General features: G+C 41.5%; 1 protein-coding gene across 1 annotated transcript; it reads left to right on the top strand.

Annotated features, from left to right (window-relative positions):
- The first annotated feature begins 2,679 nt into the window (after positions 1 to 2,679).
- LOC143366364 (uncharacterized) lies at positions 2,680 to 12,069 on the top strand. Its single transcript, XM_076807414.1, has 3 exons — positions 2,680 to 2,815; positions 6,521 to 7,156; positions 11,604 to 12,069. Exons 1-3 carry the CDS (start codon positions 2,709 to 2,711, stop codon positions 12,067 to 12,069), a joined length of 1,209 nt encoding a protein of 402 aa, XP_076663529.1. The 5' UTR covers positions 2,680 to 2,708.
- Positions 12,070 to 12,245: the final 176 nt, after the last annotated feature.

The raw sequence follows: 12,245 nt of genomic DNA, 5'->3' as shown, positions 1-12,245 counted from the left end.
CGTATGGCAGATTTAAATGCCGGCGCTGGAATGACTCGTGAAAAGAATGACGAGCAAGTAAAGAACTCTCTCACGTTGACGACACAAACTTTAATTGGTCACTCAGTGCACGCACTGATGGTCGAGGAACGGGATACAATCACGTCGTACACCACACTTAACAGTAACGATAACGAAAACGATACAAAGATTCGTAGGCGCGTGGGCGCAAGGCGACAAACGGGTCGCGGGTGGATGATTCCACGCAAAACTGCACGTAGCGCAAATGGGCGCGAGCAAGACTTTCGATCGTCGAACGCGGTGTTGTCACAACGGTGCGATTCTCGGAACTAACGGTCGCAGAGCGAGCGTCCCAACAAGATGGTTAGCGGTCAAAAACGTTACAATGGCACCGCGGCTGACTCATCAGCTGTTGTGATGAGCGGGCACCGGTTTGAATCGCGCGGAGCGGCGCGTTGCTTGCGGCCGCAACACTGTGCATTAGGGCCCTTTACACGGACGTTCTTGCGTGCCACTTTTGCGCGTCAGACGCCAGCGCGGCATGCATTTGGCGTAGCGCGCCAGAACGTCGGAAGGAGCGCGCTCCTTCTCGCAGGCCAGAAGATCGTACCCGTCACTACTTAGAGGCAGCGAGTTCGGGCTCCCATTTATACGTCGACTCCACATGCTTTTTCCAGGAACCAGCGCAATCTTGTATTGTGTACTACCTGTTCCATGTATATTATTGATCTGCGAAACGATCGGCAAGACACGATCGCGAAAAATATACGAATTCCTCGATATACCTGGCTTATAGAGGATATCATAAATGCTGTTACTGTAGGGCACACTGAAACATCTGTTTTTACGAAGCTACATTTGGTTTACCTGTAGGTGCTATAAATTATGGAAATGGTTTATTACTCAGTTATAACGACTGTATTGCGATCTGCATTCTTCTTGCAGACGAAAAGTTTCCACCTCATCGGACGTTCTTGCTCGCATCTTGTGCGTGGTTAGAAGTGTGGCGCGCCGGAATTCCACGTTCTTGCGTGCGCGTAGCACCGTTGTCAGGCGTGTCGCGTCCAAAAGTGTGGCGCGCAAGAATTTTCGCCGCACGTAAACCTCGACTCAAGTGGCAACGTTACCAATGAGTCGTGCCTCGATGGGTTTCAAGGACTTCGACCCTCGAGTCCAGGGGGGGCCGTACAATGTTGCCCCCTAAGAAGTGACGAATCAAAAATTCTACATTTTTCATCGGATCTTGGCGAAAGTGGTGTGAATCGTTTCCTTATGCTTTCCCGATGAAAATGGTCCAAAAATGACACAAATCGGATCGTAATTAAGGAATTTTCATAATAAATTGATTTCCAAAACTTCGTTAAAAATAGCTCGGTTTACATGAAATTTGGTATAATTTTCATTTGAAAAACATAAGAAATGCATCGGTATTACTTCCATATCGATATAATAAAGAATAAAGAATACAGTTTTTGTGAAACAGGTATGAATCCTCAATCGCAGTCGATTCGTGCATTTTTCTTTCTCTTTTCGACTGCGATCGTCAGAGTCTGGTAGGTATGGAGGGATATAACCACTATTTTTGCATACAGTTTTTTTTTCATATTCCCTAAAGATGGACAAATGAAGCCACAAAGCTGGAAGTAAATATATTTAATTCTTTGGTTTTAAAAAATTCACGTTCACTTCCTACCGCTTGTAGCGGCTCGCAGAGTCTTGGCTGCCAGGCGCGGCGCGAGCTTCAGGATTTCCGCACTGTCGGAAAGTCCACACGCCACGCCGAACCCTTGGTTTCAAGTGCCGCTTTCCTTTTCTAACTACCTTTTCTGTCTCTTATGTAAACTTTTCTGGAGTCGAGATTTGCGCGCCACACTTTTGGACGCGACACGCCTGACAACGGTTCTACGCGCACGCAAGAACGTGCAATTCCGGCGCGCCACACTTCTAAACACGCACAAGATGCGAGCAAGAACGTCCGATGAGGTGGAAACTTTTCGTCTGCAAGAAGAATGCAGATCGCAATACAGTCGTTATAACTGAGTAATAAACCATTTCCATAATTTATAGCATCTTCAGGTAAACCAAATGTACCTTCGTAAAAATAGATGTTTCAGTGTGCCCTACAGTAACAGCATTTATGATATCCTCTATAAGCCAGGTATATCGAGGAATTCGTATATTTTTCGCGATCGTGTCTTACCGATCGTTTCGCAGATCAATAATATACATGGAACAGGTAATACACAATACAAGACCGAACTTGCTGTCTCTAAGTAGTGACGGGTACGATCTTCTGGCCTGCGAGAAGGAGCGCGCTCCTTCCGACGTTCCGGCGCGCCACGCCAAATGCGTGCCGCGCTGGCGTCTGACGCGCAAAAGTGGCACGCAAGAACGTACGTGTACAGGGCCCAATTGTGTCGTAATTGTTGGCAACGGGAGTATGGTTTCGTAGTAATAGACAAAGATAGCGGGATGGGGAGAGGGTGAGAGGTGGAGAGTGGGTGAGGGGGGGGGGGAGAATTCGGTGATTATTGCCATCACTGATGGAATATACTTTAACACATTAGTGTACATGTACGTGAATCTGTATAAAAGCGACTTTGGTAGTCCTGTACACTTCATTACACCAGGTACGCTCGAGTACTAACAAGTTTCATTCGCGTCAATGTATTCATCGATCGGTATAATAATGCATAGTGCATATCAAAATGTACAAACGCAGCTTAAACGAGTCATCCTATCCATCCGCCATCGGTAGTGGCTATCCCAATAAACGCCAACAACAGCAACAGCTTCATCAACTGATCAATATGAGGTACGTACGCGTCACTATACACTTCACACTTCCGGATCAATCTGTTGAGATTTGCGGTATTCAAATCTCAAATCTCAAAACAGCTTTAGACTTAATAATCTGTTACAGAACCCCAGGGTTCATCCTCTCTCAGGACCAGTGGAATTGTGTTGTTTCGAATGTTGATAAAAACAACAATTGTATATTCCTGGGTGATTTCAATGTCCAAAACAAAAATTGTAACTGCCGTTATACTGATAGTAACGGGTCGAGACTTGAAATTGCTGCGGATTACAATGATGTATTCTTACACAATGCTAACACAGATACTCACATTGATATCCATCGTTCTCTAAAATCCAATCTTGATCTTGTATTCTCCTCCGTAAACCTCTCTGACAAAACTGAATCTATGATGAAACCTGGGGTTCTGATCACTTCCCTATGTACATAAGCGTTAACATGGATAAATATTTCTATAACAAAAGATCATTTAAGTTCAAATCTGTTCGTACAGACTGGTTAAAGTTTGGTGAAGAATTAGAAAATTCTTACCCTCAATTCACTTCTACTGGATACGAGCTTTCTCCGCCTACCTCACAGTATTGTATGCTCACGTGCGCGATCGTGGAAGCGGTCAAATGCTGCACTCCTGTAAAAAAGTTCTGTCCGCATCTGAGAAGGAGTAACCCGGCCCCTTGGTGGGACGCCGAGTGCGATAAAGACAAAAGGCTCCGGAAAGCTTCCTTTAAAAAATGGGAACACACGCACAACTTAGAGGATTTATTAAACTATAAAAAGATGTGTGCGATAGCTACTAAAACTTTCAAAAAAAAAAGGGAGGGCTTTAAGTCATTCGCTGAAAGTATAAATCTGCAAACTGATCCCAAATATGTATGGGATAAATGTAAAATTTTCAAAAATAACTGGATCAAAGTAACTCCTCAACACTGTGCTAATAACTCAGATAATGTAAATAAAATTGTGCTCGCTTTAGATAAGATCGGTCCTCCCTGGGCTCCATCGGATCCTCTATAGGTGCCTCCTTGCCAACATAACTCTTTCTTTGATTCTCAGTTTAGCCTGTCAGAGTTTCATTCTGCTCTGGACCCTAAAAAAGTAAAATCTGCTCCTGGTATTGATGGCATTGACTTTGACATATTAAAGAAACTTCCCGTTAAATATAAAATCTTACTCCTCGATATCTACAATAGAATGTACAAGGACAATGATTAAGCTGGAAACATTCCTTTATCCACTTTATTGGTAAATCCGACGGCGTTGGCCTCCGCCTGATCTCCCTCACTTCTTGTCTTTGCAAACTCTTCGAAACGTTAATCAAAAACAGACTCCAGTGATGGGCTGAATATAATAATATTCTCCCTCGCAACCAGCATGGTTTCAGAAATGGTAAATCTTGCCTTGATAATCTTACCATCCTAGCTTTAAAGGTCTATGAGGCTTTCGCTGAGAAAAAAAAAGAGTTCCTGGCCGCATTCCTCGATATTCAGGGTGCATTCGATAATGTTTGTATTGACACCTTGCTTTCCAAACTCGCGTCATTGGGATGTTCATTCAAGATACTAAAGTTTATAAAATTCCTGACTCACGAAAGGTCTATTTTTACAACTCTCTCTGGGTATGCACCTAGGAAAGTTTTCAAAGGCGTTCCGCAGGGCGGTGTCCTCAGTCCATTGTTATACATCTTATATGTTTCTAATGTTACGGCTAACGTGCAAAGCTGCATCTCAGTTTCCCAATTTGCTGACGACATTGCTGTCTTCCTCAAATTTACATCCATTAAGCGAGGTACCAAAGCTATTGAAAAAGCTATTAAAATAATAAAAGAAAATCTCTCTGATCTGGGACTGGATCTCTCTTCCAGTAAAATTGTTCTTCTACATTTTAATAACAAAAAAATTGTTCCTGGTTCCTCTGCTATTAAAATTGGTGACTACTCTGTTAAATCCAGCGCTTCTGTTCGCTTTCTGGACATTATATTTGATTACAAAATGTCCTTCATTCCTCAAGTCGACCGTATAATCAAAAAATGTTCGCTCTCCCTTAATATAATAAAATTTTACGCGGTACTTGGTGGGGCTCTGACCCTGTTACCCTCATTTCTTTATATAAAAGTTTCATCCGTTCTATTCTCGAATATGGTAGTTTCATTCACTTCCCAAAACGGCAAAGTATATCTGACAAGCTCGAAAAGCTTCAGTTTTCTGCTATAAGGTAACCCTTGGTTACCGCAGAAGCTCTCCCACAAACATCATGTTAGCTGAATCCAAACTTCCTCTCCTAACAGAACGTGCTATGTTCCTGTGCAATTGCTTTCTTGCAAAAGCCTGCTCTAACAATAACTCACTTTGTCTTAATGCAATTAAATGCCATTTTAACATATTCAAGAACAAATCTGTCTTTTCAATTGGGATACTAAACAAATGCATATCATACTCTAAGGTTTACTCTAACAGAATAGATTCCCGAAATCACTTCAATATCTTTTGTCACGACTTCAGTACGCTGGTCACTACAATTTCATTTGACTATTCTCTCGGCCTGGATCTCAAAAAAGAAAAGGACCCTAACCTGTGTCTGGATGGATTGGTAAAGAGTTCCTCCGCCTTCTCCATATTCACTGATGGCAGTAAAATCCCAAGTTCTAATTATGTTGGCTCCGCTTGCTTCTGCCCTGATCTAAATATTTGCTCATCAATAAGTATAGACCAAAATGCTTCAGTGTTTACAGCTGAGTGTATTGCCTTAAGTGATGCTCTCGATATTGCGTTATGCAATAATAATAAAAACTTTCTCATCTTTTCGGATTCTCTCAGCGTGTTGCAAAGGATTAAATCCACTAAGTTTGATGTCAGAACTAACATCTATATTCTTGATATAAAAAAGAAGTATAATCAATTTCTCCACGACAATCCTAATAATGAAATCAGATTTTTTTGAATTCCGTCGCATTCGGGGATCCGGGGTAATGATGTTGTAGATAGGCTGGCGAAAGGTGCTACCGTCTCCTGCGCATTAGACATCCCAAGAATACCTTTCACCGATCTTTCGGAGTTATTAAAAAAAAAGAGCCTTCTCACATACGGCCAAAATAATAAAGGACCAAGGGATATATAAAGGTAAATTCTATTATCAACACTACCAAAGTGACAATCGTACGCCGTGGTATGAGAACATAAAACTATCCCGGCAATTTATTGTTACTTTAAACAGAAGCAGAGTGGATCACTATCATTTGGCCACTTCCTTAGCTCGTATTGGTTTTATCGATAGTCCTAAATGCAAATGTAATCTTGAAGACGAAACTCTTAATCATGTCCTATGGCAATGTAACTTATATAACGTCCAAAGAATGAAACTAATATTTAAGCCGCGTAAAATAGATCTTCATTTGCCGCTTGATGTCGCGTCATTAATTGCTGATCCTAATATTAAAGCTTGCCATTCTTGCCTTCCTAAACAACTGTAATTTGCGTATCTAGGATGAATTAACGGTTCAATCTTACTGTATACTTCTGTATGTACACACTGATATCTTTGTTTTTTTTATGTTTCTTCTCTTAAATACTCTGCATTTCCTGTAATACTGTTTTAATAAATCTCTTATGAGATTTAAAATAAAAAAATACACTTTTCACTTGTTTCACTGTAAACGCAATCGAATGAAGCATTAATCCCGTGTACTTACCTACATGTTTCTTACAGCTCTGAATCCGCAACACCAAGGCCATCCAAAACACCAAAATCATCAATCGTACGGATCCTAGGACGTGATTACCCGTTGACCGCAACAGCATATAAACGTCTAATTATTGGAATTCGGATTGGCATGGATTCGTGCTGCATCGAGATCGCCATAGCCGACAATAAAGGCAGCGATTTGAGCTTTTCAATGTATACGTGGAAGCTCCTACTACAAAACGAGGCGGACATACACCAACGGTTACGCAGCAACGCAACATCGCCCGAAACTAACATCGTAATTGACCATTTACGACTAGAATTCACGCGTATGCATGATGATCAACTTATTAAAATCACCGATAATAGCAGTGTCATATATATGACTGAAGCCACGATGCGTAAACTATTGGCGTACGAACATTGCATCGATCATATTTTCACCTGGTTGACCGAAAATATGTACTCTGTAAGCAGTAAATATGCCACATTCGTAGACGTGCTACATAACACTACCGCGCCAACGAATTATGTGAAATTAATTTCTGAAAGCGGACACATCGAACAGCATTCTTTGGTCGATTGTGAATTGTTAGCGTTAGGAATGCAATCCATGTTGCTCTATGTAAACCACGTACCACTACAGGGTGTCCCAAAAATGTCGGAGTTCCTTGAAAGGGGTGACTCAGGGGGTGATTTGAAACAACTTTTTCCTTAGCGAAAATATTGTCCGAAGCTTCGTTAACGAGATATTAACAAAAACCCCCGACCAATCAGAGGGCGCGCCTTCCACCCGAGCTCCCGTTGTAGCGTTGGCTACGCGGTAGGCGGCTGCGCTTGTACTACGAAGGTACGAACAAGCAAGTCGGCATGCATCGAAGGAAATCGCGTTACACAGTTTTTTTTTAAAGCCGAATCTTAAATAATAATTGTTTCAAGTGAGAGAACAAGAAACACGTAAATTTCATTTTCAAATAAGGTATAAACGAAAAGGTAATGTAACAAAAAATGTACGACAAGTGATCATAATTCATTATTGAGGTAAAAATCCGTAGTTTAATCACGGCCAACATAACTAAATTTAAACAATAATAATAGGTGTATGAATAAATTCTTTCAGACTGGATTTACATAATCGGTATAAAGCAACCGAATTTCTATCGCAGTGATATTCGTAACCTACCAGAAAAATGGCAAAAGGTTATTAACAATACTGGAAATTATTTCGATGATTGAGTTGTTTTCATATTTTTAAATCAAACTGTTATTGAACCCTAAAATCGAACAGAATTTATTTCTACACATAATAATCACTAATAAATTAAATAACACTCACCCCTTCGGGCATTACTTTCCTTCCTTTTCGGAAACCTGTGTCACTATGTAGGTCACTGTGTCGATCCTGGTCATCGGTGGACGTAAAGATTTATGGTAGGGTTGCGCCCAGTGCTCAGCTGATCGCAGGTATACGACACCACCAGAAGGTAAGGATCGCAACGTCAAGTGCGTCCGGGTTAATGTACCGAATATTCACTTCACTGCACGGCCACTAACACTGATCACTTAATTTAGTTTTCATGGAACGTGTTGTTCCTACGTTATAAAATCGGTGGCCCTGAAAGGGGCCGATTACTCTTTGTTGTGCAGTTGCTCGATGTGACCACCCTCAGCGTCTATGCACGTCTTGCGGCATCATTGACTCCGTTGAGAATAATCTTGACGCCAAACGCCGAATCGTACCCTCGCTGGGGGTTTAGATGGGCGTACACCCAGAACATCGCGTAACATTCTTGAGCGGAGAACATTTCTGGGACGAGATTGCTAGCTGACTGACAGGATTTTTTCCAAACAACTTCCTCTACCCCCAAGTAGTTTCCCTCGTTCCATCATGAGTTAACTCCCACCAGGACAAAAAGCTTTAGGTAAAAAGACGCCAGCACATTTTTGAAATACACGTGCTTTGCAGAAGTGCAACGAACGACCCATCCTACACTTTCACAAAAGCCCGCGCTCCGTCCTTTTACTGCCAATGTACCCGTTGCTTCGAGATAGTCAGCAGACACCACGTGTTTCGGTTCTAAAGGGCCCGAAGAGAAGAGAAACAGAAAGTCTTTGAGTTGCTATAAAGAAGAAAAGGCATACCAATCCCCGTTTCCGTTTTCCAAAACCCTTGAGGTCACGTCAGCTAAGAGGCTAAGCCATAAATTACCCAAAATAAATCGTTCTCTACCGCCGACTCGCAGGACAATACGGTCATAAACCGCGACCCTGGCGAAATGCTTTGGCCGACCAGCCTGATTAATTTTTGTGAACTAGCAATTAAAAAGTAATATCCAACATCAATACACCTCGGGGAGAGATACAGGAAGAAGGGGGGTAACTCGTTTACTGCGCGTAGTCCCGCCTGCTTCGTGTTTCCTCCAAATTAAAGACAGATCCCTTATCTCTCGAGTATAAGCACGCGCTAGAATTACAAAACAAAAGCACGCGTTGACGTATTCCGTGCGAGAGAAGGTGGGCTTCGGGGAGGAGATATTGCTGTGAAGAGGGCCTCCTCAAGACAGTAGCCGCTTCAGAGGGATGCAGGGCAGATTGGTTAGATTAGGTCCAATCGGACGCGTACTTTTGTTTTGAAATTTGAGCACGTGTTTATACTGGTGGGCCTTGGGGAGGAGACATGGTTGAGAAGAAGGCCTCTTCAAGACAGTGGCCGCTTCAGAGGGAAGCAAGGCAGATTGGTTAGATTAGGACCAATCGGACGCGTGCTTTTGTTTTGAAATTCGAGCGCGTGCTTATACTCGAGAGATAAGGGTCCTGCCTTTAATTGGAAGGAAGGACGAAGCAGGTGGGACTACGCGCAGTCACCGAGTTACCCCCTTTCTTCCTGTGTCTCTCCGCGAGACGTATTTAAAATTAATCAGGCTGGTCGGCCAAAGCATTTCGCCAGGGTCGCGGTTTATGACCGTATTGCCCTGCAAGTCGGCGGTAGAGAACGATTTGTTTTGGGTAATTTATGGCTTAGCTGGTTCCGCCTCGTAGCTGACGTGAACTCAGGGTATTCGAAAACGGAAACAGGAATGGTATGCCTTTTCATCTTTATAGCAACTCGAAGACTTTCTGTTTCTCTTCTCTTCGGGCCCTTTCGAACCGAAACACGTGGTGTCTGCTGACTATCTCGAAGCAACGGGTACATTGGCAGTAAAAGGACGGAGCGCGGGCTTTTGTGAAAGTGTAGGATGGGTCGTTCGTTGCACTTCTGCAAAGCACGTGTATTTCAAAAATATGCTGGCTTCTTTTTACCTAAAGCCTTTTGTCCTGGTGGGAGTTAACTCATGATGGAACGAGTTGATAATGACGATGACGACGACGATGCGGAATGCTTATTTTGCCATGGTAATTATAAAAATAATGACAATGAAGAGTAGACCCAATGTATTCACTGCTTTCAGTGGGCACACGAAGAATGTGGGGCTTCTGACGTATTATTCAAGAACCCAACGTGTAGGAGGCGCGGAAAGCAAGAATAAATTTAAAAAATGATGTATTTTTATTTACTTGTTTCTTCTACTTACTAAATCTTCATTTTTAGTAAAAAAAAAGTCAAGATTTTTCAGTTTTCATTACACATTTCCTAGGTGTTCCATATTAGGACCCATTTTTTCGAACGGCGGATTTTCACTCTTTTCAGTTTTTTTTTTACTATAATTTCAAAACAATTGTTTTTTTTTACATTTGCTATGTAAATATGATTATGCATTAGTCCCTTCGTCCCCTCATGTCAAGTTTTATTAAAAAAAAACAAATTCCCCTACTTTTGACAAGTTTTTGAAATCACATGTTCCATATTACCTGCCTTTACCCTATTCCATTTCATCATATAGACTTTTGCAATGTTTTCCAAAGCGGAAATTTTAGATTGCGTTAAAAATATGGGCACTGATTTGCCGCGTAATTGTTTCAATACGTCTCTTGCATCAACACTTACACTGGCTCACAAAAGTATTCAGATACCCTTTGAAATAGAATAACTTTTTTTGAGTTGGGCCAAACGACTTGAGCTTTTTGGAGAAGCTAGAAGGATTAGGTTACCAGCTGACGTGTTTCGTCGTTTTAAAAAAATTGCATTTGTTCGGAATAGCGAAGAAAAAAATAATGGTCGCTTTTCGACGAAATTTTCAGTTCATAACCGTAAAACTTACTTAAATATATAAAAGTTCTTTTGTTGATTGTTATTACATGCTCAAAAAAAGACCGTGTATTTTACACTACACACTACAGAAGTAAAACTTACTTATGCAAAATCTACATATACTTACACCGGGTAGGAAATATGTTAGATTTGTTAGGTAATTCTCAACGAGTATAAATAATTTATTGAATATTTCACTTTATTATTGTGAAGTTTCCGTAGATTCATATTCCAGGAAGGAGGCAATAGGCCTATAATAACTAAAGTATGAAATGAATATATTTAATTGTAATTTATCTAAATATCTAACAAATACAGCGTCACACAGTGACGGGTTTGTTCGTAATCATTGCCAGACATAAATTCATTTTTTATTTTAGAATCTATGTAGTGTACTTCATTTATGAAATGTCAGAGCACGCTTTTCCGTTAAAATCAATTTTTAATCCGCAATTTTCTAAGAGATATGCAACGTGTCGTTACACGTTCAGCGGCATGAGGTCAATTCACTGTACCGTGCGTACGGAAGTTTCACTTCAAAAGTTATTCCATTTCAAGGGGTATCGGAATACTTTCGTGAGCCGCTGTATGTATCCATATGATATTCAAAATGCAAATAATAACGACCTGAATGTTTCTCCAGTAGCAACGAACCTGCAAAAAAATGTATTATCTAATTATTTCAGCTAGTGACTGCAAGTACAGGTGGCGTAACATACGCGACACCTATATGAAAATTAAACGCGCCAATAAGTATGGTACGGGGTCGGCAGCACAGCCAAAATCTAAATGGGCGTTGCTAACCAGCCTGGAGTTTTTGAAAAGTGTACCAATCGAGCGAAGGCAGTTTTTTTTACGCACAATATGATTTTTAAAATAAATGAATCTTAAAAATTTATTTTCTTCATTTAATTACAGTACCCAGAGTAATGTGGAAGTCGCTGAGGAGGTTGAAGCGCTTGAGCGCAACGGCGAGGAGAGTCCTGAGACCAACAGCGCCGCGGCAGAAGCATCGACAGATGTAAATGAAAATGGCGAAGCTGTTACAGATCTCGACATAGAACCTTCAAGGAGGAAGACCTCAAACGATACGTCCACTCCAGCACCGAAAAGGCGCCGGAGTATTTCAAACGCCATACTAGAGATACTTGAAAGAAACATGGCGGAGAGGCAGAAGCTACTGCATAACATTACCAGGGCATCAGAGCAGGATTCTGACCCCATCTCACTATTTTTCAAAAGCATGGCGGCGACTGTTAAGAACTTTCGGCCAGATTTTATTCTGGAAGCAAAGGCTGCAGTCTTCCACATAATTAACGAAATTGAATTAAAATCATTGCAAGCAGCAGGTGCTTCCACATCTAATATTACATCTGCACCATAACTTCGCACCTTGGAACATCGTCGATCTCTATCTGATCTTACTTGCCTTTTCAGCACTATCAATAGTTACATCGACTCTGTGGACATTTTGGCTCTGGTAAGGGAACTAGGCAGTCAAAAAATTGATTTTCATATAATGGCTTTAAGGCACCCATACACGAGCGAGCCGCTTGCCGA

This window comes from Andrena cerasifolii, chromosome 2 (assembly GCF_050908995.1).
Source record: "Andrena cerasifolii isolate SP2316 chromosome 2, iyAndCera1_principal, whole genome shotgun sequence".
In the NCBI taxonomy this organism is placed as follows: Eukaryota; Metazoa; Arthropoda; class Insecta; order Hymenoptera; family Andrenidae; genus Andrena; species Andrena cerasifolii.
The sequence above is the reverse complement of the archived record's forward strand: the minus strand, read 5'-3'. Positions and strand labels throughout refer to the sequence as shown.